Here is a 27,471-nt window from a genome sequence, read left to right on the forward strand (position 1 = left end):
GAGCAGAAGGTAAAACAAATGCATGTTTCTTTTCAGGATACTGTAAGAATTTTGTGAGGAAAGAAGAATTTTGCACAGATAAATCCCCATGCTGTTCAAACAGTATGCAGTACCAGCCCCAGATAATTCAGGAGTTTACAAACAGCTGCTGTTGCAGCTGAAGCTCTGCTCAACCTGAGATTATCATGGGGAACTGAAACAGAATCTCATTCTGCTCAGCCTGACAGATACAAACCTACTGCTGGGGCAGTTCTGAGAAGTAAAACTGCTTCAAAGAGGTATGCTCACCATCCACAGATACAAAGCAATCTTCTATCTACTACAAAAAGTAGGAAGAAGACACAATATTGAAATATATGGGTCTGTAAGAGCTCTTCAGTAGCCTGTGAGCTTTGTGTTACAACAGCAGAGTAGCTCTCTATTAAATGATGGGCTGAAACCTTTGGGGAAAAAAAACAACTTTAGCTATACTGAAAATAATAAACTTATAGGGTCTTAGATGCTCAGTTCCTATTGACTTTCAGTTATTAATCTTTTCTACCAAAAGCTTTTTTCCTCATGGAATTTTCTAGTTAAGCTATTTAATAAAATTTATTTTCTACGTCTTTTTAAAGTAAAGTTGCAATAAAAGTTAAAACAAGCAGACAAAACCAACAACAAACTCCCAACCCCCTTTTACTCATTTCTTTTCATTACTGTTGGTCCTTCTGGTAGTAACTTTTTGAGCCCTTAAGACTGTTTTCTTCCAAAGATCTTTGATCCCTTAGGATATTGCCATGCAGACAGATAAGTAGTTAAAGCCACAGGGAGACGAAATGGACTGTACACTCTTTTCATTCAGAGATGCTTAAACTGCTTCACATGGCCTTGTCTACACTGAAGAATTATTACAAGAAAATCCCATCACTGCCAAAGCTGTTTCAGCTTCCATAGAATCTGTATTGCTTTGAATTCCAGAGCAGATTGCTTTCAAGCATATGTGATCATATCCTATGTTAGCATCTGTATTTGCTCATTGTGAAATGTCCTTTAGCATGAAAAACAGTTCTTAGTCTCTCCAAATCCTATGAGCAAACTTCACTCAGCTTTCTGTGCTTTTAAGGAACAGCTCTGTTTTTCTTCTAAACAGGTGAAGTAAACCACTTTTCAATACTGATATTTAAACTGGCCCTTCCAGAGAGACAACAAATATACTGCCTCATTGACAAGAGGAACTGTTGTGCGAATCATCTACCCTTTCTTTTATAGACTTTGTATACAAGTGACTCAGCAACACATTTAGACTTGGTTCATACTCTGAGCTGTAAGATAAATTATATTTTAAATTAAAGTCAGGATTTTCAAGGTTCTTTTCTACCTCAATGAGGGAAAACTGATCTCTTTTTGCTTCTTCCAGATGTGCCATGAATCTTCAGAGCATGATGCACAGGTCAGTTTTGTAGTCTGCTCAAGGGATGTATGAAAAAGTGGTATCTAATACTAATTTCTCACGGCATAATGTACTAATGGCAAAAGTCCCAATGAACTCAATGGGCATTTCTCAGTGTACGTCCTTCAAGTAAATAAGGGCTTTCTTGTACAAACTTTTATGACTGAACTTTAAGACAGTAAAACATAAAAATGAAACTGTAAAGCAGTATAAAATAAATACACAACTTGAAAGCAAAACTGCTACGTACCTTGCAATAAAAAGAAACCTACTGCTCTACCAAGCCCAGCTCAGTTCTGTGAAGAGGATGGGAAGGAACATTTTGCCTAACTGAATAAGTAATTACACAGCTTTCATCCTAATTAAGCCAGCACAAAGACAACATTTTGATCCCTGATACTGGACTCTTATTACTCTTGAGATGCTTTTCCTAAGAAAACTGGATGAGCTGACATTACAACTAGTCAAATATACTGAGTATAAATCTGCTTTAATCTCAGTGCAACCCACGGAGCAGTTACAGATCACTGAGTCCAAGTGGTTTTCCAGGGTTCTTTTCTTCCCCTCTCTTTTTCTCTTCACTGTCTGGCAGCATAATGGGCCCTTTTGCCCTTTATGTTATATTGCTGTGTTATATGCATTTTCTACTTCACACAGAGAGAACTGCCTAATTAGGAAGACCAGAGTGAGCTTCTAAAGTATTGCTCTTTAATACTGTTAGTTTATCTGTTAATTAATGTGCTACTCTTTCCAATCTAATTAGATTTTTTTTTATTACTGCAGAGATAAGTCACTGAAGTCATTCGAAAGAAATACAGAAGGAGGAGGTTGGTGGGAGGCTCAGAGATATTTATTGTTAGAATTTGTTATGTGTGATGTACACAGATTTGTTATTGTCTCCTCTTCTTTCACCCGTGCCCACAAACTTAATCAGGCTTTTGTCGAGAGGGATGCAGTTCACTTCCCATAAATAATTCTTATTCCTGTCAGCGAGCTGTGGCTCTTCTCTATCTCCATCTCTGCCATGCCCCATCTTTTTTTTTCCTGTTTGTTCCTCAACGATAATAGCAAGGCTAACTCTCTTTTTACGTGTTTGCACTTAGCCTTTGTTACCAGCAATCCTTGTTGAGAATGATATTAATAACTTTTATAGAGTTGACTAATGAATTATATCAAATGTTTAACAGCGTGATGGCAAAAACAGGACAGCAAGCAAGTGGCACTATAGTCCTGTTGCATTTTTGGTAGCTTATGCTGATGAAATACGCTAAGAAATTCTGCTTTATTTTTTCTAAAAGTTTTTTGTGCTCACTGTTGCCCACTAAGAGAGCTGCTGTTTTATAAAACTGAGGCTTTCTAAGGACAAGACCTACTTTTGCAGTATAATTTGTGATTGAAAAACTCTTTCAAAGTTTAAGGGAAAATAAGTAAAAGCGACAGAAACCCAGAGGTAATCTCCATCCCTCTGTAATATCTAAAATACGACACCAAACACCTTAGTTTCTTGGTGCCATAAAGCCATAGAAAAGGTGATTTTTTATTTTATTTTATAATTACATATGGAAGTCTTTATTTTGGATTTTCACTCTGGTAACGTGGACTTCTGAAGTCAGATTTAACTCATCTCATATCTCATGTTCTGACTATAGAAACAAAAGTGCTTCTTGCCTAACTGAAAATTATGTGCTTCACTTGAACGTATTTTCTATCTTCAAGGGTGGTATGTAGCTTATTACAGACACATACTCAAAACATAACACCAATACTGGTAAGAGAGAAAAATGTCTCCTCAACAAGTCTGAAATGTGAGATTTCTGAAGCCTGGAAGAAAATTTATTCTCATCTTGGTTGTTTTAATGGAAATGGTCTGGTGAGAGATAAATCTTTTTATTCATCATCTGGAGTCTGGGTTTTTAATAGTACTGCAAATCCTGAAGAGCCAGAATGACACTTAGGAGGACTGTCAAAATTATGAAGACATACTCCCATCTATAAGCTTGATAAAATACGAATCTTTAGGTGTCTGTATCCTTTGGAGATACAGCCCTAAGTACTCTGATGTAAATAATTCCAAGAATCATACAAAACAGTTTACCTTACTCTAAAATAAATATTGCCAGCAAAGACAATGATCACAACAATTCTTCCAATAAACAACAAGACGTCTCAAGTCTTGAGGCACAGAGCAGGTGCCTCAAATATGAGAGGAAAACCATGCACTTTGCAATCTGATGTGGTCATTAATAGATAGAGGTTCACGATGAGTGTAGCACATTTAGAAGCAGAAAAATTACAGACATTACTCTGTACATCTAGTGCTGTTACTTTACCTGTATCAGTTAAAGATTTATGGCTACCCTATAATCCTGGCACGAGATAACTTCCTCAGAGACATTACATTGAAGTTACCTTGTCCCAGGAAGAAAGCAGCTGTACTGCAGAAAAGTTTTTCAAGTTGGGAGCAATGCTAAAACTCCCAGTATTAGCAAATTTACTTCCATTCAGCGATGGCTGTAGGTTTGTCAAAACCTGCCAAATTTCTCACAGGTGGAGTTTTCCTGGGATACTCCAATCACATATGTGATTTTATCATTGCATAGATGCCCTTTTTCGATTCTTCCCAAATTCTCAGGCTGCCAATTTCCATCACAACCTCACTACCTGACAATCACAGAATCATAAAATACTAGAACGGTTTGGGTTGGAAGGGACCTTAAAGCTCATCCAGCTCCAAATCACCACAGGCTGGGATACCTTCCACTAGACCAGCTTGTTCCAAGCCCCTTCCATCCTGTCAATAAAAGGTCAAGGTATTGATCCAATTCTAAGCCCCACCTTTGTGGTCAATACCTGAATAAGGCTTATGTATGGGATGCTGGCATAGGCCAAATGCTGTTTGGTAGGAGCAGGCAGCAATGAAAGCTCCAAAGGATGACAAAAAATATCCTGTGTTCCAGCACTGTGCCCATCCTTCACCCATTTTGCAGGACCCTGGGGCATGTTTCTCCTTTCCCACTTACTCTCACACATCCCTACCACCTGTTGATTTGTTTCTCTTCCATACACAGAGTCATACAAACCCATTCTATGAAAATCTGGTACACACCTTAGAAACCCTAGAGATAGGAATATGGACCACTGAGTCATTCCACAACACCCACTAAGATCAGAGACAAAGTCGGCTGTCTCAAACTGTTGAACATAGCCTTATTTGTTGCAAAACCTACAGTGAGAGGATGATCTGAGTGCCTTTCTAACTCCTCCAATTCAGCAGAAAGATGCTATATTCTTACAAAGGTAAACAATATGGATCCATTCATGCATTTAAGTATTTCCATCACAAAAGTACAAATTATTATCCGAGTGCTTTTCAGAAATGAATATACCAAGACTGGTGGCCCTACAGTAATTTTTCAGAACGCTTGTAACATGCAATAGAAATGACACTTTGCTGAAACATTTTGTAGCATTATTAAACTATCTGTCTCTATTAAATGTGATCATTCCTCCTGAAAAAACCCACATCAAAACCATGCATTTGGTTCATAGAGTATTCTGCTGCTAGATTCACAAGCCAGGATGTACTCTGCAAGGTTTTTTAAATATATGCTGCCAACACTGTTTGAAAATAATTCTATCCTATGATGACATTCAAAACAGATGACTGACAAACAAGACATTCATTATTAGAATACGCTTACTATTAGGTTGGAAAGTAATAAATGCATAATAAATTCATTCTGACTTACGTATCTTATATTAATCCATCATAGCAGCATGAACACACCTTTAATTTCATTATCAGCTCAGGGTTCATATCAGAAATAGACTTTCTTAGAAAATTCAGATTAAAAGAAGCTCCTATAACTCTGAAATCTTCCAAAGCTACCAGAATGACTACAGCAGATTTCATGTTCCAGCCAGTAAGGCTGAAGCTGGCCTCCTTCAGAAGCATCTTCCACCTCCCTTCCCACTTCTTGAAAGAGAGGCAGTTAAGTCATTCATAACCATTAGGATGAGTGAAGTGAAAGTCTTCTTTTTTTAATCTCTGTACAGGGTCTAGCTGGGATGAAAACAAATTTAACCCTCTTCAGAGCAGCCCATATGGTGCTGTGCTCCACAACTGTGGCTGAAACGGTGTTAACACACCAATGTCTTGGCTGCAACTAATAGGGTTTGCATGGCATCAGGTCTCATTCTCCATGTAGCTCCAACCCCAATGTCAGTGAGCTGGGGGTGGACAAAAGTTTAGAGGGGAATACAGCCAAGACAGCTGATCCAAACTGACCACAGGGATATCCCATATCAGACAACATCATGCTCAGCAATGGAAACCCAGGGAAAGAAGGAAGGGGGGACATTCACGGTTATGGCATTTGTCTTCCCAGGTAACCATTAGGCAAGCCACGAAGTAGGTGAACATCTGCCTGCCGATGGGAAGTAGTGAATGAATTTCCCTTTTTGCTTTGCTTGCATGTGCAGCTTTTTCTCTTCTTATTAAACTGTCATGACCTTAGCCCACAAGTCTTTTCATCATCCTTACATTTTTCTCACCATCCCTGATGAGAGGGAAGTCAGCAAAAGTCAATGTGGGTATACCCATCACAACCAGCAGTGCCAAACAACCTTCACTTTTATAGTGCACCGACTTCTTCTGGGAAAACCTTCTAAACTATGTAATGAGCAATCTGGCAGCTACCTTTTTGAGGATTTAAGCCAAATTTAAAAGAAATAATCAAATGGAAACAATCATCATCGGTTCAGGGTTCTTAGAATAAGACTTGATTAGAAACTGATTTCCACAAAAGTCAGAATAAACGCATGAGAATGAATACCTACTTCAAGGCTCATCAAAAAAGTATGCTCCTACAACAGAGCAGAAATCTTCCCAAGGAGGGAGCATTGAACAGCCTTCACCATTTCTAATACTACCTACTTTTCTTTGCTGCTTTCCAGAGCTATTCCTGACAGTCTGTCTAAGGCTCTGACCTCTGATGGGCTCATACTCCTTTACGGCCCATAGTCCAAATTTAAAGGGGTTCATACCAGATAATCTCAACTCATGACTCCATATACTTTCTTTCTGTCAGACTTATACCCTAGGGAGATCCTCTGCAACTCTAACAAGATGAGCTAGAAGAGAGGAATACCAAATATCTACTGGCAAAGATGTATGAATGGGCTATTATCTCTTCGCAAAGTCCTGTGAAGAAATAGATATTTCACAAATGTACCTATTCACCTTGCAACAGTAGGAAACACTATTTCTGATAGCTATAAGCAACTGAAAAAACGTGCATTTCATTCCACTGACCGCATTAGGGATATATACATGCATCTGCACCTGCGCTGATACTCAAGAAAGCAGATATAAGAGGAGGTCTTCAGAATGTCTTAAATGCCTTTTTTATCAGGCTGCAGCAGGAGTCTGGGACTTCTCCCTGCCTTTCTAATGAATAACAGACACCCTACTACAACTAGATGTCAAGTTTAGAATTTAAATACTGAAAGAAAGGTATCCTCTGCAACATGCTGAAAAGAAAATCACCTCACATATTCCTTCTGTTGCCTGTTTTAATTTTAAGCTCTTCCTTCGTCTAGTTTACACAAAAAAATACCTTATGCTCAGAAAAATAACTACCATCACCACTAAGGTATTAGACAAGACTAAATTGTGTAATTGACGTATTCTTTGAATACACTGATCCCAGTACAACACTTGCTGGCTGAGCTATAGTTTATAAATTATGTCTTTAGCCTTATTGTTCAAAATCCTATTAATTTCTTGCTCTTGAGCCTATAGAGAACATGCTGATAGTCATTCAGACTCCAATTCATAATACCTGGGACCTGAGAATATGAATCTTTTTTTAATAGCTTGATTTAATACATGTGTCTTTCTTTGGCAAAGTCAGTATCTAACACTAGTATTTTGTATCAGAAGCATTCCACTATGTTTACAAATCGAACATCAGCTTTTCCTGCTTGTCTCTTTCTTAGGCTTTTATAACCACACACCATTTGACACTCTACGGTATATATGTTCCTGAACACGTAAATGAAAACAAAATACAGTACACTGAATACATCAACCACCAGCCTGCTCAAATACTGAAGGCAGAATGAAGCTCTTACTACTGAGAGACTGCAGATGTGCTGTACCTGATGGGTGGCAAGCCTTCAGCACCAGGCAACACTCAGGTACCACTGCCAGAAGGTTTGTCTAACTGTTGGCTAAATGATGTGAAGAAACACGTGCATTCTGAAAACATTCTACTTTTTAAAAACACCTCTCATGGCCTTTTCTCAGAAGACAGTTTCACCGTGTGCCTAAGTTTCTCTCCACTTTATCAGAGGGTTGAAGCCCATCCTGTTCAGCTGTTCTCCCTCTGCCTCTTTGCTTCAGCACAACCACAAACAGACAAAACTGACCAGTATTTTCTGACACAAGCCAACAACACAAATTTTCTTCTGAGTATCTCAGTTCTCCTTACACACTTTCCTGCATCAGATGTGTATTGTTTCATCTTCTTTGTAAAATCCAAATTACTATAGGACAACTTCCAAATGACTGTGATGGTGTTTCACTAAGAACACATCTTAAGAGTGTAGATATTGCTATTACCAATGGACATACAGTAATAAATCTCAAACATGAACCTGATATGACTGGTACTGAGCTGCTAGAAAAGAAGTAAGCCTTTCTATAAATAGGTTTTTCCTGACTACACAGTGCACACAGTTGAAGGATAATGTTATTCTTACAGCAAAGGTAAACACAGAAGATCACATGTCTTTTCAAACTGCAGCATATGTTATTTCTTGAGGGCTTTTTCCCTAACATATATCCATTCTTCTGGTGAACTCTAACAAATGACAAGTCAATTTATGTTATTTTTAATGTAATGTAACTGAATTAACTCAGTACAAATTTCAAGAAAACAGATCTCTGGTTATTGTCAGGAATCTTTTGTGCTTTGAAATTTCACTCAGGCAATAAAAGGGAATATTTTAAAATACTCCCCCTTCACTACACAGTACACAGAAATAGAGTTATATACCTGAATTCTGAGTCTTACTCTGTGACATATTCCAAGGCTTTAGAAATGTTCCATTCACTTTTTGTGTGCAACTGGTGAACTTCACCGTGTTCAAAACCAGCTGCCACTTCCCTGGGCTCTGTGATAATGAGGAGACCAGAAACTTGGCTGTCCTTTGCTTTGCTTCTTACAGTCCCCTTGATAGAGACCAGAAGCACATGGAGCCTGGGAGCACTGGCTCTTTCAAGACACATGCTCTGCCAGAATTTTGTTGGTAGCAGATATGGACATGATGCAAATCTAATGGAAGTATGTACAGCATCCTGTGAAAAACATTCTTTTTGTATATAAATGGGTAATTATGCTCTTTTTACCAAGTATTATCGAATATACAATTACACTTCAAATAAGCATGTTACTTATTCTTCCATATATAGCTAAGTAAGTCAGCAGAAGCTCGTAAATCCTGCTAACAAAGCTCATGAAGCTCTTCCAAACAAAGGCATAAGACATGATCCCTAAATGATCATTTTTTCATAATTAATGTTATACACATTTTAGATAAATAATATTTGCAGACTTTGCTGCTGATTTATCTGTTTCAGCTGAGCACAGAATTGCATTTGAGTCTACTGGAATCTGCATCTTGCTGATTAACTAGAAAATTATTACTGTTTTATTGTTAGTTGCACAAAATTTGAGTCTTTTGACAAATCTGAAGGTAGAACATCAGGATCCCCATGAAACAAAAAGGATACTTCCTTACAGGCACAGTCAATAAAAATAAATTCCGCAGAACAGAATAATTCCTGCAAAATAAATACAAACTCTCAGAAAATTCCTCTAGAGGAATCAGAATGCTTTTGTGCATAATTATTCCATGACAGAGATGAATTATTAAGTTAGTGCAGCATGGAGACAATAAAATAGTACTAGATGGAAATGTGGAACTGATTTAATAGCGTATTTTGCTAGTAATGCTCAATACTACTTAGGATTTTTCAGAGAATCTACTGGCTTAATGCTAAATGTTGCTGTTCTGACCAGTATTACCTATTTTTGTGCTTCTTCCAGCTACCTCTCTTCATCACCAGCAATTTAAGTATCCTTTCAAAAAATCTGAGAGCAGTAAAATTGAATTAGAAAAGTAGAAATGGTACCAAGGAAGTGCAATAAACCACATGGAACAGTTTCACTTGTGTGAAACAATCGTGTCATTCAGAGAAAGTGCTGAAGGCTGTGGTGAGGTGGTAAATGTTTAATTATCATTATGAGCAAGCTGCAGTGGATAGATGTAAAGGGACCAAAGACTCTTTAGCTTATCCAATACAGGACTGAATTTCTGCCAAGAATGCCTCCTGTGACAGAAAATACTTCATTTTGAATTCAAGTCTCTGTCTTGATGTAAGGGAAATTAATGGAAATTTGGTCTTACTAAGAAATGCTGAACAAGTCTCTTCATTAACATCTAATTCATAGCTCCTGAATAGAAACAGAAAAGAACATGAGGAGTATGATTAGATACACAGATGCAAGAAAACAGAGAAGAAAACACAAGTTGCTCCAAATTTAACCTATTGTGTCATGAAATTGCAGATCATCTGAAATGAAACCCAACTGCTACACGTACCTAATGAACCGTATGAGACAAAGAATCTCAAAATTCTTTAAAAAAAAACAAAGTTTTTCTTTTTAGGAGCACTGTGATGCTGTTTGAACAGCGCATTTTTAACTGGCACAGTACTTAAAGCTGATTTGGCTCATATTATTTGCTTTTGTAGAGAAAATGTTTGGAAGCCTAAGAACTAAACTACTATTCTTTAGTGGTGCTTTGTACATGGCTACCAGCATTTCTCTTTCCCCAAGAGTTTCAGTATTTAAGTTTTATTTACACCTATAAAATGTGGAGTATTTTCAGGATTTTGTGCTTTACTCATGTTGGAATGGTAACCTTGCAGGAGCCAAGATGGTCACTTGGTCCAGAGACCAGATCTGAGAAAGAGCTGATCGCTCTGAAAAAGAGACATATCTGGTGAGTACTGTTAAAGTATTATCACTGCTGTTTCACTTACACAAAGACAGCCAGACAACATAATTAAGGAATCCTATTCTAATAGCTCTGTGACTACTGCTTCTGGCTTCATGGTCAAAGCGTATGACAGTACGTTATACAGTAACATGAAAAGCCATGCTGGTATCAGCTTAAGTAGTAGGATATAGTTTGTTGAAAAGAAAAACAGAAGAGGAGAGGGAGAAGAGAAACAAGGGAATGTTACATACAAAGCTTCAAAGAAGGAATTACAGAAAAAACAATGTAGTAGCTTCAGTCTGATGGGAGAAAGCAATGCAACTTTATACATGTCAAAATTTAATGCAGATGATGCACAGCTGGTTTTATAACCCCGCTGAACATTAAATTGCACTAGTACTAATACTGTTCCTACTCTGAAGGTTCCTTCAGCAAAGCAAAAACCTATCCCTGTAAGTCACAAATGGTCACTAGAGTCAAGCCTAACATGGAAAGGTACTCAAGAATCTAAAGGTCCACCTCTCGCACACTAGCAAAGCATGCATCAAAGCTTGGCTATTTTCAGTCCCAGCAACTTTACAGAACAGGTAATTGGACATCAGCCTGCCAACACAACCCTATCCCAGAACAAGAGTTCATCCATACACCCCCCTACTACCAATGCTAATGCGCTTCTGGGAAGCATTGAATCTTGTTTTGGTTGAGACACAAGAGTACGCTCTAAAACTGTTGTGACTGCCGAGTTTACTTTTAAGACTAAACAACAAACCACCCACTTTTTTATCTGTCTTTTATAGTCACCCAGGTTTGTATGGATAGCAAATGGCACGCAGTAACTGTTAATATATTTTCATTATGACAATATTGTTATGTACTTTCAGCTTTTCAGCACTAAGCAGATAAAAAAGATTCCCCCCACTGTGTTATTCTAGATTACATTTTATTAATAACAGCTTGATTCAAGAGTTTTACTGCAATGACTGTGAAAAAAATTACTTATTCCTTTGCTTTATTTCTGAAATTGTGTTTATACTGGGGTCATGACTTCTCCCCCACCACCCTTCACAAGAATGAAGTCACAGTGTCCAAGCGGTAAACTAAAATGTCACTCTCGCTATATTCTGTTCAGAAACACTTGGGCAAATTATCTCTCAGATTGAAAATGCCTGCAGAACTTTGGGTTTGGGCTTTTTTTGTCCTGTGTGTTGCTAAATCTCTCCTGAATACTAGTACAAAACTTAACCACTACTTTTTTAAAGCAAACAATACACTGCTGTAAACGTTTAAAAATGGCATAAACTTTTTCTTTCCAAATTAGGAGCATACTCTCCTCATAGTAAATGGTCACAGCTTGTTTCAGCTATGACCATTAGCTATTTTAGCATGAAGCTTAAAACCACAGTGCAGGTTTTTTCCTCAGAAAAGACAATTTTTTTCCTCCATCCTATATTACCCATCAGCAGAAAGAAAAGTATCAATATCTGCAGTGTTTGTAAGCACTGAAAAATGCAGGATGGAAATAAATGACAGATTTATAGCTTTTTTATCTGTCAAAAGTCAAGTCAGTGTTTGTAAGTTTGGATAAAAAATACATAAATCCAAACTTTGCTATATAAGATTCAGAAACTTCAATTTTTATTTTTTTTTTTTTTAATTATAAATTCAATGTAATGTAGAGTAAGGTGTTTGTTAGAGATATACAATATATGACATGACATCTGAACAGCTGATTTACCGTTAAAAAAAAACCAGAAAGATTGGGAAAGGTGAACACTTTAAATCTTTGAAGACAAGAGAAATTCAGGTCATTTTGTTCCATAAGATGGTTCACAGATGTATGAAAAATCCTGAAAGACAAAAGGCTGAAATAAATCTAAGCACAAAACTAGCAAGCTGAATGAATACCATGTCTGACAAAGAGACAGGACTAGAGACTGAAAATCAATGGATCTGAAGACAGAGATCAGAAATTGGGCTTACTTGATGGACAAGACGATGAAGGACTCGCATCACCTTTCCTTTTGGAACCCAAGATTTAATACAGATGCCAGAGGGAAAAGAAAGAACAACCTTTATTGTAAAACTATGCATTCATTCATGTCCCCTGGCTCGAACTTCTGCGTTATCCCAGATCCTGCTTTATCACCACTGGCTGGGTCGCCCTGCCCCTGAACGGCTATGGAGCGTATGGCCACAGACAGACCAAGAAAGGAGCCTGTTGCCCCTGTCACTACTCCTGCTTGTGGCTGGGTTTGGACAGGTCTTACAGTGACAGACTTTCAGATCTCTCTGCTCATCATGTTCCTTTGCCAGCTGAATTCTCCGTTCTTTTTCCTTTTTTATTTCCCCCCCCCCCTTTTTTTTTCTTTTTCTTTTTTTACCTGTTGTTGAAAAAGAACTAGAAAAAAATCTTCTATCTGGAAGTGACCATGTAATTTGCAAGGAATAAGAAAGTAGTCTATAAAGTGTCTGCAGCAACACAGTGCTGGTGGAGGTTTGCTTGGTCAAGACAGCAGTTGACAGAATCAACCGTATGTACATGCAGGTAATGTATTTACTTATAAAATAACTTCTGGTGGAATAATTTTTGGCTTTACTGATCCTATGCCTTGGTTTGATAGCCTATTGCAATATTTTACTAAACTGATAGTACTCTTCCATGTTGATATTATCTGTTACAAAAGTTCACTAAAAATGATAGTAAGTCTTCAGATAAAACAGGCTCAGCAGCAGCCTCTTCAGATAGCATCTGAACTGAAATTCCTGTGCTTACTTCCCAAGAGTCAATGCAGTTTACAACTAGATAATACCAATTACATAATCAAATGTTCACGTTCAGAAGAAAATGTCTGAAAGCTGACAGTAACAGACTCACACTTTGAAAAGCAAAGATAAAAAAAGTGAACAAAACCACATCCTATGCCAACCTTCCCAAACAGCTGAGCTGTATGGGCTCTGCTCCTGAGCGACGCAACCCATAGGAACACATGTATGACATTTAAAAAAATTAACTCTTGCGATTTTCTCTACATGTCACAAGTTCTTGTTTGTGATTTTCAATCCCCTGGTTTTCTTCAAGCTGTGAACTGCAGCTTTGCTATTGTTCCCCTACCATCAAGGGAAACTGCACCTCAAAAAGAACAAGGAAAATTTCTTCAAAAGAAACTGATTTAAAAATATTCCGTTACTTTTGCTTTTGGTACTGATGGGTGAACATTTTGGAGCAGGATGCTTTTTATCAGAACCTGCTGATTCTTTGACTTAAAACTGTCAGCACAAAAAAAAGGAGAAAATACAAAGATAAATGGCATTAGAATCAGTTTTTACAATGTGTGACAAGTAGATGATACCTCATTTTACAGAAAAAAAACATTAATTGTTGAGATATGCTGTTTCTCATCTTTTAAAACCAAACACAGCCATGATATTTTTTTCCAACTTTGAAGAAGAAAGGTAAAACGACAACAAGTTGAAAAACTGGGACTGAAATGTCTAATTGGCTTTTCTCACACAACCGGGCAGGAAACATTTCAAAACTACCAGAAATTATTAGGAAAGGAAAATAACTTTCCTTTCAGCCTATCCTAATATTATTTCAGAGAGATGCTTTTCCAAGGTTCAACTGAATTTAAATTAGTCAAAGGATCTTCTCTTCAGCTCACATGAGGGGTTCCTCTGGAAACACACAACCTGGTACACCCAAATATGGGAATACTACTCGCTTTATCCCTCCACTGACATAAATAAAACTTAAAAGTAGTTAAGATTTCTCCTGGGTGAAACATCCTGGAGGTATGTGCTTTCCTAGCTTGATAAAGTTTCTCTTTACAGCAGGGATGTACTAAAAGGAAGAGTTAGGTTTATTCATGAGTATTTAATGTCTGCATTATGACAGAAGATCAACTGTTCAAATCCCCCTACTTTATCTGTGGAAAAGACAGTGCTACAGAGATATTTCATTTGCCGTGTCTGCAGCTCTCCTAAGACATAGCTGACAAACTCAGGGTCAGAATTTAGGTGAAATAATGCAAACTTCAAGGTTTTCAGTGGAATTGCCAAATAGCTCAGAGATGCGTTCAATTTGAAGACTCACACCTCACCTCCTGCAGCGCTGTATTAATCTAATGTGAATAAACCAGCCCTCTAGTATATTTTTGCTTGCAGAAGAAGCAGTCTGCTTGATTTTATCTGAAAGTTCCTTCAACAGGAAAAAACTACAAAGACTTATTGCATAAAAATGTTGTAAGCATACAATATTGAACTAGCAGAAAGCCTGTGGTATGAAGCCACCAGGTCCTATTAGAAGGAAAAATTTCCAATAGACTTCTTTCTCCCCAAAATTACACTAGGCTACCGGGAACATTCAACAGTGTGAAGCATGGTACTGTCTTCTTCCAGTTTACATACTGGGTGATTTGTACTACCACCTAGTGCAGGTTTACAGAAGCTTACTCAGTGCTTAGGCAATTATCCTGCTGGTTTGCTTATAAAATGAATGCTGTGTACAATTAATGCTTGTGATGAATTACATTACAATTAGTGAGGCCAAACATCCTCCTCTGAAGCTGCTACAAGTTATCTTAGTCTTAAATTCACCAAAGTCCTTTGTTGAGTTTTGACTGGGGAAATATGTTCCTGTAAGATTGATCCTGAAATTTGTCATTTATCCTGAGCCTCTCATTTCAAAAAAATATCTCAATTTAGGTGCCTTTACAATCACACATCCATGTTTCAGAAAGAATGGTAGAGATACTGAGGAGTCCTCAATATTCCCAGCAGAACAGCTGATATATGAATAGCTCAACTGACACCACTCTAATGTTTTTCCACAGGTGAGAACTGCCAGACAATTCATACTCCCAAGTGACCACATATTCATTATGGAAGAGCACAAAATGAACTGTGCATTTCTGCTGATGTTCAAACTTCAGACAGCAATCCTGAATGTCCCTTTTGTTTTTCACACTGTGATTATGAAAAATCAAACAAGGATGGACAGGAACCAGGAAACTACATGCATTTAAACCAATAAGAGAGCAGCTGTAGCAGAGACTTACGGAGAAAAGAACTGACAAGGGAGGAGAGAGAAAAATTAGGTCAGCAAGAGAAAGGTTCAGTGATAAACAGCTGAAACACAGTTTAACAGGTTGCTTTTGACTCTCCTAGTACAGCAGTCAATAAAAGGGAGGTACTGAAGATGGTTATTAAAACTATTGCCTCAGTTTAAGAATCATTTACTGTAAAACATCCATAAGCTAAATGAATGTATGGCAACCGTATGAGACAGCAAGTGAGAGATGGACAGTTAGTTCCAATAGGATGTCGCTTGCAAGGCTCATTTTTACCTTAGAAAAACATTATTATGAAGTGTTACATTTGTTATTTCCTGTCAGCAATTTTGATCATTTACTATATGCATTTTCATATCAGACAACACTAACGTTACCTCTGGCAGAGAGGAAATCAGTGTGTACTCATATCAAGACTCTATCTGCTATTTTGCTTAAAATAAAAAGTAAAAACCACATCATCTTCACCTAAAGTTTAGGGAAAAAGCAGAATGCACTGAACTGAGCCTGGAAGCAACGGCATCCTTAACATATGCTTTATTCCAGACATACAAGAAAACAAGTATCAGCGAAGACCTTCAGGTTCCAAGTCAGTGGCACAGAACCAAGACCTATAGTTTGAAATCTGCCAAAGCTTTTTGTTTCATGAGAGAAAAGCCACCTGATTTCTCTAGTGAGTCATCACAGACAAACGGATCAATCACCACTTACAGGAGTGCAAGAAAATAATGCTGGGCATAAACACCATGAGTGTTTGTTTAGGCAGAAAAAGTTAAAAGGCAAGACTACTACGATTTCACTGAAGCTTTTGACTGTACTTGCCTGAATGCCATCACCCTTACTTTGTGAAAAAGCACACTGTAACTTCTGGTTTCTACTTTATCAGATGTTTATGGATCTTAAGGATACTTTATAGATCTCCAGACCAGCGTATGGAAGACCCTTTCTGGGGGGGGTCTGGGCAGTTAATGGAAAACCTATTAAGAGATGTTAGTCTGCTCTTTTTCAGAAGAGAAGAGCCAGACCTGACTTAAATAAACCTTAATCAAAGTCTGCAAGAGTTTATCATGTTTGGTCATACGTTCTATTTGCTCAAGTTTTGCTCTGTTCCACAGGAAAGAAAAATGTAGAGCTTCTTCAAACGAGTCAGCCACACACATTTCCTTCTAGTGAAGGAGATGCTGAATAACCTCACAAATGTTCAAGTGCAATTGAAAACTGCCTGAGAATACAACTGAAGAAGCTGGTGGGGCATGTATTTATACAGAACATACCTGGTTTTCTCTGACTGATTATGCATTCATTGCCAGCTAACAAATGAACCTGCAAAGCTGTGGTGCTTGAGAATATCTAACAGTAACCTCATTACAACTATAAATGGAAAAATAATGGACTTTTTCGTTTGCTGTCAGTTTCAAAAAGTTGAAAGAAAAAAAAATCATATTGCATCAGCTAAAATAAGGTGAAGAACAAAACATAAGATTTTTTTCTTTTTAATAAAAACTTATGTCAAATCTTTCTGAAATATTCCATTTAGGAAAAAAGAGCTGAAATTAAGCAATAAGGTATTTGGAATACCTTTCTTCTGTTTCACCCCTACTCTTCTCATGTTAGAATAAAGTTTTTAAATGCCATATATAAACACTACATCTTAAAATAAATACAGAAACAAATAAATGCAGGAAATAGAGGTTTTAAATGTTAAGCAGTACCTACTACCAAAATAAGACCCATATTTGTTAATGATAACAACCAAAGGTAATGAATGGACTAAAGCCTCTTCCCCCTTATCATGCCAGAATATATGAAGATAAATGTAGGAACAATCACAACCACTGTTTTCTGGAGAGGGGATGGAGGAAAACAATCCATACTGAGAATCTTTATAGAGAAAGACATTGTTTTCAGTCTGAAATTGCAAAACTGTACTGACCATGACCTGAGAATATACAGAGAATAAAAGGCATCCATTTTCATTAACCTTAACGAAAAAAAATACCTCCCACATGGCAAAAGCTACAAAGTATGCTAACAGAGAAGAAGGCTTACAAATAGAGCACATACTCAAACAGATCTTTAAAGTTTGCAAAGAAAAATTCAACAGTTCATTTCCCTCACTCTCCATAGTTCAGATGTGAGTATTCAGCCATGTGCCTTATAATGTCAGAAAGAGAATACCAAGCTATGTTTGCTGCTCATGAGGTGTAAAGATGATGACTAAAATTCAGACACACAGACCTAAATAGAATTACCCACTATGAAAAAATGCTGAAATCTAAGAGAAATGGGGAAACAAAGTTGGGTGTTTAGCAGAATTGTTAACTATCCCATCCACCGTCAGAAGCAAAGCTACCCCAAATGATTTTTTCAGCTGTTTTTCCCCCACATTAAAATCCCTGTATATTCAAAGCATGGTTACACACAGCAATTCAACAAAACTGCTAGGAATATAACATGATTTCATAAAATATACACTTCCAAAATGGTTCTTCCTTTCTGCCAGATGATATTTTTATGCAGTTCCATTATTTAGATGGTCAGAAAAGTCTGAGCAGACAACTGAATGGCACATCTATTGTAAGTAATGAAATATCATAAGAGGAGGCAGGGATTTCTTTAAGCAGATCGCTGGACTGCATTAGTGTCTTCACCATTTAGGTGAATCTTCACATAAGTACCAAAAAGTGTGATAGCAGAAATAGATATGCATACATTTACATACATATAGAATAGTACTTTATTCACCACAGGATGTTCCAATAGCAATCATGACACTTTAAGGGTCTCTGGCTCATACTATCTTACTGTTATTTTTTTAAACCTATGTTGGTGAAACAAAATGTCCAGGGTTTACATTGAATCTGGCCAAGTAAAACTCACTCAGATTCCACAAAAGGGAAGTAACAGCAGCTTTATCATCTACCTCAAGTAGTCCCTTTAATGTCCGGATGCAACAGATGGTTTTGGACAGGACAGAGGTCTCTAAGTATGTATGGCGACTGCGTAAGACAGCACATGAGAGATGGATAATTAGTGCCAATAGCATGAAACAAAGCAAAGGTTATTTCAAATGAGGATCACAGAAAATTTTCTAACAGTAGGTATAGCTGAATGTGGAATTAACCACCAAAGGAAACAACGGCCTAAGTCAATGTCACTGCAGGCAGGCAGGATTAACTACACCAGTGATCACTCAAATGATCTGTTCAGCCCACAGTTCTTGGCACTTCAACACTTCCTAATCGGTTCTCGCAAACATTCACTCAGCTCATCCCTTAACAGCATTTGCAAACCTTATTTTGGTTCTTGTAACAAGGTTTTGTTCACTTTAGTATCTGGAGAGTAAATGGTCTCCATACAAACATCCATTATTTCATAAACCCCTGAGGAATGTGGTTACTACCTTTCCTTCTTTTCCCTCCCTTCCTGAAAAGATCAGTCATCCGTCAGGAAACTGAAACAGCAATATCTGACATAGCACAATAGAAGTAGTATAGCAAATAAGTGAAACAAACAGATCTGCAAACACAGCTCAGGTGATATTTGTTCAGTCCCACTGCTTCCTAAGGATTAGCAAAACAGAGCTAGTCAATGAATGGAAACAACTCAGTTGCCAGCCATTCAAGGAGCATTATCAATGTTTCTGTCACCTATTTGCATCAAGTATATTGAGTATTTGCACAACTTCCTGCTGTTTACATGTGACTTTTTTTTCAACTATATCCTGCGCTTCACAAACGAATTGTCTGGAATTTGAGTATTCTTACCATCAGACACAAAACTGCATCAAAAAGATACAGACATCTAGTTTAGAAGCAGAAAATCAACACAGCCAGATATATAAACCCCTCTGTGACAAAAGGCATCAGTGAGTGCTTTCCACTCACTGGATTTCAGCACCCAGAAGGCCTCTTAACAGTTATCTTGAACAGCGCAGCCAAAGACTATGCAATAGTATCACTATTGCCATTTTTGTAGCATTCATCTGCCACAGGATGGAGATTAAGGGAACTATTCATATGGCAATGATCCTGCAGGAGCTTATTATGATCTTCATGAATCAGTAGTAAAACGCGCTACACTGTAGTTGTCATACCCTCCAGATGCCATGTCTTTGCTGCCTGTCTCAAAAATTCATAAAAGTGGGCATGATGGAAGATGTATGTCACATGCATTTGCTCTCTGTCTCCAAAAGAGCATGAATCTGCCATCAGTTTTGACTTAACTGATTTGCTGGCTATTTTGCCTTTGGTCATATTGCTTCTTTTCTGCAACTTGCTTTTTGATAAATCATGTCGCTGCAAGTGTAAAGACCCTTTTCCCCTTTACAGAGTATGAAATAGATCATTTTAAAATAAAAGCTAAAACTCTCATTGACTATAAAGCGCTGTTTATGTTATCTAATAGCCCACTTGTTGTTGTCCTCCAAGCTTGTTTTTCCTATGCAACCCCTCCATTAATATAGCCATTAACCAAGTTATTTAGCCAATTTTAATATTTCTTAGTAAGTCAGTTCTGCCTCATGGAGAATAAAACACTTTTCTAAATTCTATGTCACTATTTATTCACAAATACAAAAATATTCTGAATCTTCTTGTAAAGCAAGGCCCTAATTTTTTTTTTGGTGACTTCTATGAGCTCTTCTGTTAGAAGACAACCCCATAGATCTCATTCACACAAAATACAGAGTTGCAGTTTCAGTCACAGCCCATATGTCAAACTTAAAGCAGAACAAAACAAAAGTGGAAGAAGAAGACTTGCTAATGCTGTGAACTTCTCCAGGGAACAAATGTGAGTTCTTACCCCTCTCTGGAAATCATACCTCTTTCTGAACTCTAATTAGCTGGGCAATGAAGAACATGAATTTCACCTCTTGTACAAAAATAAAATGTGTATCTTTTGGGCATACTCAAGCAAAACAGGAACCAGAAAATATGGCAACTAAAGACCTGACTTTTGAATTAGCAACTCAGTATGACAAAGTACTTCCCTTAATGCTCTGAGACTAATGACCTGGTTGCACTGATGTGCAAGGAAGGCGCTTTCATACTCCCAAAGTCTGTAACCTCCCAGTTAAACCTTGCCTGCACTGTCAGAAAATACATGCCTTTTCTTTTTGAAAATGTGTTCTTTTAAAGTATCAAAATAGAATAATAGAGTCCACATGAATCTATAAACAGAGAGAAAAACTGATTGTGATATACTGGGCAGCCTTTTTATTTCGGTAATGTTTCCAAAATTTGGGGCTCATTTGGCTAGAAACCAGGCTTTTGAAAATTACTGATTATCTAAAGGGCCAAGTCATTCAATGACAGCAAGATTAATCTAGAAATCACACTGGTTAATGACATCGCTTGTATTTACATGCTTATATTCATATGCACTTCTAATTGTATGGTTGAAAACTGCATCTGCCAAAGGACACATCTACATGGAATGATGCTGCAATATACACCTGGCTCCAAAGGATGCATTTGAAGACAAGTTGGGAATGTGCACACATTACTCCACTGTTCCAGTAGTCGTAACAAAGGGCTGCCTTCCTCTGTCAACACAGTGAATTTTTAGTTCTTTTCAACTACGCTGCTGATATCTGCTGATATCTACTGATAGCATTTTGGGGACAGCCCAATCCCTGCACGTAAAAAACCACACTGCATTTTAGGGTTTTGAAAGAAAAGTTCCTGTACACATCAAAATGTAAAATATTATTAATCTTATAGAAAAAAACAACAACAACCCAACTGTCACTGAATTCACTTCTAATACAAACAGACCAGCAATAATCTGCCAGTAAAATTACAAAATTGCCTTCGGCCATGTCACTTCTTCTGTGAAGACAGATTTTATCAGCATTTTCATGGTTCCACACACTGTTTCCTTGGCAGATGCTTTTTATTCTCTTACAAATGTCTGTCAAGCAAGCACCTCTTCATCAAACAACTGAAATCACTTTGTCAATAAGCTGCGTTTTACTTTTCCCTCACATTCCTTGTAAGCCTCTAAAAGCATCTTTTCGTGTACCTACAGTATTTTGTCTGCCCATTTCATCAAAAGAAGGTAGCACTTTTACCTGTAAACATTTCTGGAAAGATCATGGGTTTTATTGTTTGATTCTGCTACATTTTTTCTGCTAAAGTGTCATATTTCACATTAAACTAGATGTTGGTTTCTTGTATCGGACACCTGAATTTGCATTTGATAAACAAGTAAGAAGGTATACTTAAAAGTATTTATCATGCTGCAAAATTAAGCATGCTGTAGTGTTTGTTATCCTTGAAACAGCATGTAAACCATTTTAGCAGTATGATGGTAAACACTTGTTTATTAGGAGTCATGTACTCAATAATCACAGTGGTATCTAAAATTTCAGAAGCTCCATTTCTTTTTCAGTAAGAATCAACTTCAGAATAATGCACAGCTCCTCAGAAAACAGATATGCTGTTGTGTTTTTAGGAATGTATCTAACACCCAAGCGTGCCCGCAGCAGAGCAGCACCAACGTCACACCGAGTTTGATTTAATTTCTCAGGTAAGTTACTGAAGCTGCTGGGAAATACATCTCTGTGGTTAAATAAACATTTTTAAAATAGGCTTTCCTTCATTGCATAGAAACTGAAAAAATGTTATCAAAACTCTATTCTTCATGGTTCTTACTAGTGCTAAAATTATGTATATAGCCTTTTGATTATCTGTCCAAATAAAAACAACTGAAATCACAAGGTGTTCTTCTTTTTTGCTAGTTAGCATGGCAGAGTGATCCCGCATTCCTTAAGTCACACAGTGAAGTCTGAAGACTTCCAGATCTGTGCTCCTCACCCTACTCTAAATACCTGGTTACTGAAAGACAAAACTCAAATAGCTCCTTCCAGCTCAAACACCAACAAAGCCACAATACTGTCTAGAAAATACATACTTGGAAATAGGACATCAGTCACTTACTCTTTTGCAGGTTTGCAGACTTTCTTTAAATGCTGGCTAGATTGAAGTCAAGGGAGGGCATTTAGAAACTACCTTTGCTTTTCTCTAAAACATAATCAGTTCTGCTCTGAACTTCAGAAGCATTTGTACCACTGCTCATCTGGATTTCAAAAGAAATCCTAATGTCATAGTCAAATACTAAAGGAAAAACCTCTGAAAAACATGTCATGCATTAGAGAATGTGAGCTACTCCAAGAGACTTCTTAGCTACTTGCTTGAATTTTATCTCTAGTACCAGGCAATAAATTATGCTCTGTTTCCCAGTTGTTCCCTTCAAGACTCAACATTTCTCTGAATACTGTGTTTTCTTCAACTGGCCTCTCCAAGCTTATATAATAGTTTAAGTCTTCTGCAAGAGAAAGCGTGAAGATCAAAAGGAGCAACTTGAAAACGCTATCATGAATTCCGATGTTGCATCTTCCAGAGAACAAACCAGCAACCCAGAGTTAAGGTTACAATAAATATTTCATGAAGCCCTGGTCGATATAACTAGCAAACCCAGAACATCTTAACCTATCTACGCAGAAGTACTTGAGACTCAGATTTAATTTGAGATCCAAACCCAGGTTTTTCTCTTTAGGGGAAAAAGAAAGTATGACCATAGGAAAACTTACAATAGGAGCAGCCATAGACTTCGATTCTTAACCCAATTTGTCCCTCTTCATTCCAGTCCAAAGGAACTATCCGTACATAGCGAGCAATAACAGGATGTTGCAAATCATGCCGGACCACACTATCAGAGTTTGTATTTCCAGGAAATGCCTAAAGAAAAGAAGAAGAAAAACAAAATCATTGTATTATACCTCTATCGCACATGCTATAAAGGTGAAAACACTACATAGTGAAGTCCTTTGAGTGTCTAAGACACACTCAAGTTTGGCTTACATGTTTCTCTGATAGTTACCAAATTATGAGTTGATTTAAAATTTCACAACAATACCCAAACGGTAGCATCGAGACCTCTTCATCCACAATACGTATGTTGAATTCATGGGCTAGCTGCTGCTAGGTAAGACAGTAATCCATTTTGCATTACTAATTTGTTAGTTATTAACATGTCAATAAAATTGTCCAAGAGGAGGGTTTCTGGAGAAGATACTCATCCTCTATCAGTAAGATTACACGCACTAGTCATTTTTCTGCAAATATGAACACAGAAATAACTTTCCTCCTAAAATAGACAGGGACCCCTCTGATTTCACAAATTCCTATGAATTTTAAAATCTTCCTTTACTTTTGATATATTACACACTGGAAAGTGAGTGTCGTTTCTTTCCTATCCATAGCTGTCACTCACAGCACAGCATATTTTTGGTCAATAAAATTAGAAATGAGGAAAGGATGAAGAGGTCTCAAGGGAGTTTTGAAAATCAATTTAGCAAATATTTAGCACTTGGTTTGTAGGTTTGTATCTACTGGTACAATATTCCATAGCATCAAGCTTAAAGGTAAACACCTATTAGTTACTACTTTTGTCAGTTTATGGATGTTTTTGTGCACCCTCACTTGCAAAGGTATTTTTACTACAGAGGAAATATCGTCAGTAGTAATATCTACACACCTGCCATCTGAATAACTACATTAGCCTTGTTCTAGGAATCACTGAACTTCATGAAGGGAATAAAGAGTTTGGTCCTTTAAAAAATACAGATTCTAGTGAATATGCAAGGTAATGCTCCCCATTTCAAGAGCAATTTCTGTTTGGGCATGTCTTAATTTTGTCATTCTTGGCCTAATCTTAGCAAACATCTCAATGCAGGTTTTTGATGGCTGTTTTGGGGTTCGTTTGTTTAGTTTGCTAAATGTATTAAGGGATAAGGAAGCTGAATACAGGTGGGCATGATATTTCCTATACTATTTGATTAAATAATTGATGAAAACCAATCCTCAAAATAAGCATGATTTTCTGTAGCTCTCCAAACTTTGTGCCCTGACTTGTGCTTTACCAGTCCTTTGTCAGAATGAGTTAGAGCCACAACCAGCAAGTACTTGACATTTTGAGGGTTTCAATCAGTATATGATCCAGCAAACTTTGCTAAATGTATAAACACAGTCAAAAGTGTATGGAGCAGTCTGTCATTAGTTTCCCAGACTATTAAAATGCATTCCATTGGTCTCCAACAGAACAATACCCCTTAAAACCAGCTTTCATTTAGATAAATGTGGTACAGTAACACACGCTCTGTGGATAATGCAAACATCAGGCCAAAATCCATCATTGAAAGGCTAAGAAATCAATTTACAAGAGCTTGTACATCACGTACTATTGCTGTAAAATGTCCTTTTCTGATCAAGATTTGTACGTAGACTCAGAAAGGCAAGTTTTCATGAAGAATTGAGTTTCTACAATTTTCATTTTTGCTTTGTTAACAAATAGTCTAATAAGATTTAAAAGTATAATTCAGACCCAAAGCTCTAATAGAAAATCTTTTTTAATCAGGGGGTGAATCTCTGGCTAAAAGAAAATAAATATATAAATACACAATAAGAAATTCCCTTAGAAACTATTTTTAAGAACAAAGTGGAAATACGTGTATAAATTAAACAATTTTCTTCAGATTATTAACCTCATGAACTCACTGAAGTATTATTGACAGATATGTCTGGTTTTCATAATTAACATGGTTTTTCTTTAACCTAATCTGGGAAAATGACCAAAATGGCTCACGTGTCGTAAGACAGGTAGCACTGTCTCACCAGCTCAGCTTCAAAACCTACTGTCATTTCTCAGCCTGTACTGGATACTGACTGCTGTAAGCTGCTCTAAGTTTCAGCTCACATTACAATAAAAAGATAGGAGTGTTCTGAGTTACAACCACTTTTCTCAAAGGCACTGCTCCACAGGACAGCAAAATAATAGGAGTGAAGAAAGGAAAGAAAATATGCCCCCAAATCCTTTCTAAACACTGCTTTTGAACAGAAGTTGAGCAGAGTTTTCAGAAGTACTCACTAAGTCTTTTGCTTCCTTAGGAGTAAAAATTGCTCAGCTCCAAGTATTTTTAGAAGATTACCAGGGCAGGTTTATAGGACAGATAATATCTTTTAATGGGCCAATTAATTAAGCTAAGAAAAAAAGCTTTGGCACAGGAGCTTCCTTCAGCAGAAGCAGCAGCAAAAAGCTGCATGATCTCTGAAATTCATTTTGGTTTTATCAACATGCTTCAAGCACAATACTGTGCATGAAGACACAGTAAAGACATTCAGTATCATTTTCTTTCCATAACAGACCTGAGAGAAGTGAAGGTAAGTTTGTGAAATTTGGAAGAAAAGTTAGGGAAATTAAGATTCAGACTCAGTTTTGTTTCCATATTTACAGAACAATGATATTCTCCATCAATAAATAGAAATGTTAATGCTAAATCATAAATTTCTAGCAGTACTGCAGTAAAGTAATATACAGCTTAATAGAATTATTTAGGTAAAGTTGACAAAAATGGGTTTAGTTTCCTCTAAGACTACAGTTTTGCAATAGCATTCAGTCCTCAACTTTATGGATACAGAAGTACAAATTCTCTTTTTGGGAAAATGCTTTGATCACCTTTTAGAATAAAGGATTAAAAAGTAATTCTCTGCAGTAAAAGTTTCTGTTAGAAGTAAGGAAGCTCAAGCTGAATGAAATGTTATTAAGTGAATGAACGTGAAAGCTTTCTTTAACTGAAGAAGAATGAGAGAATGTTGGTCAGATACTCAACCAAATGAACAAAAGGGTGTTTGCAATCCTTCAGCCCTTTAGTGAAGCAGAGAAAGAAAAAGACGCTTCACTCCCAGAAAATCACCCCCTCTATAACAGAGAGCCTAACACGCTTAAGGGGAAGATTAATTCTTCATCTGACTTACAGGTGAAGAGTTCTCCACTGAAATTAGTGATTTATTCAAGTTTTAGAAGTACTAGTAATTAGCAAGTATAAAAATTAATGTATGTAGGGTGATGTAAAAATAGGGCAATGCGTGGAATAGTAGGATGACATTTCCAGTTAGGAGGATGAGAAACTGTCTTGTTTTTCATAACTTTATTTAATTACTAGCATTTTTTTTTCATTAATTCCATACTTACTATTATACTTGACAGACATATTTTGCCACTGGCATTTTAAGCAAAGGGTCTGCATTTATGAAAATCACCTAGGCTTTATCTTTATTTTGACACAGCAACAGTGAAAACACTACAGTCTATGTTCTATGGCACTACAGCTCTATAAATGGCTCTCCTAATCAGGAACAGGATTTGCATGTAAAACCACATGAATAAAAGCACAGTATTAAAAAACATAATGGAAACATCCACAGAAAGACAGGAGATGTCTGTGGGAAACATCAGTGGGTTTTCTTTGAGGGCTCCAAGGTGGAGCTGGCTAATCTTATGACTTTCATTTTATAGAATATCCCCCAAATTCCAAACAAGTACTTTTTCAAAACCTAGGATGACAAACTTTGAGAGGTTGACAGCTTTGTGTATGGCTGCAGCCCTCTGCCCACATAGCACAGAAAACCTGGAAAATTTTGTTGTTCCCTTGAGTTCTCAAGACTGCACCACTGAGGAGCGGAGTAGGACAGGCTACGTGCTGGGAGCTCTCGCCTGCACTGCTGCAGAAACGTACTCAGCAGAGCAAGGCAGGGCAAATCCAGGAGCCCTGGAAAAATTCCTACCACGTACTGGTTCTGCACAAGCTGACTGAACATTTCCAAAAACCCCCACAAACTTCTTAACTGCCATTAGACAATGAAGCCAACCTGTAATTACCTGCTCAAACATTTCTCTGCTTGATACCTATGAAAATCCAGCCCAAATATACTACAGAAACTGAAACAGTGAGAACAAAAGGACTGGGTAAAGCAAAATGTTATGAGGTTAACTTCAAGGAGGAAGGGGAGGGAGAAAAAGTTAAGAACAACAGCTGGTAGGAAAACCAGTTGCAGAAGGAAA

The 27,471-nt window shown here is 37.3% G+C and overlaps 1 protein-coding gene across 6 annotated transcripts in view; it reads right to left on the minus strand.

The window, feature by feature from the left end:
• CNTNAP2 (contactin associated protein 2) overlaps positions 1-27,471 on the minus strand; it is a 1,014,729-nt gene that overhangs the window by 544,603 nt on the left and 442,655 nt on the right. For all 6 annotated transcript variants that reach the window (XM_062625371.1, XM_062625372.1, XM_062625373.1 and 3 more), the window contains one exon: positions 23,162-23,309. In XM_062625371.1, the coding sequence (XP_062481355.1) occupies positions 23,162-23,309 (148 nt within the window). The remainder of the gene's footprint in view (positions 1-23,161; positions 23,310-27,471) is intronic.

The sequence above is a fragment of the Pezoporus occidentalis genome, unplaced genomic scaffold (assembly GCF_034315485.1).
Source record: "Pezoporus occidentalis ecotype Australia unplaced genomic scaffold, CSIRO_AGI_Poc_V1 ctg28, whole genome shotgun sequence".
Classification (NCBI taxonomy): Eukaryota; Metazoa; Chordata; class Aves; order Psittaciformes; family Psittacidae; genus Pezoporus; species Pezoporus occidentalis.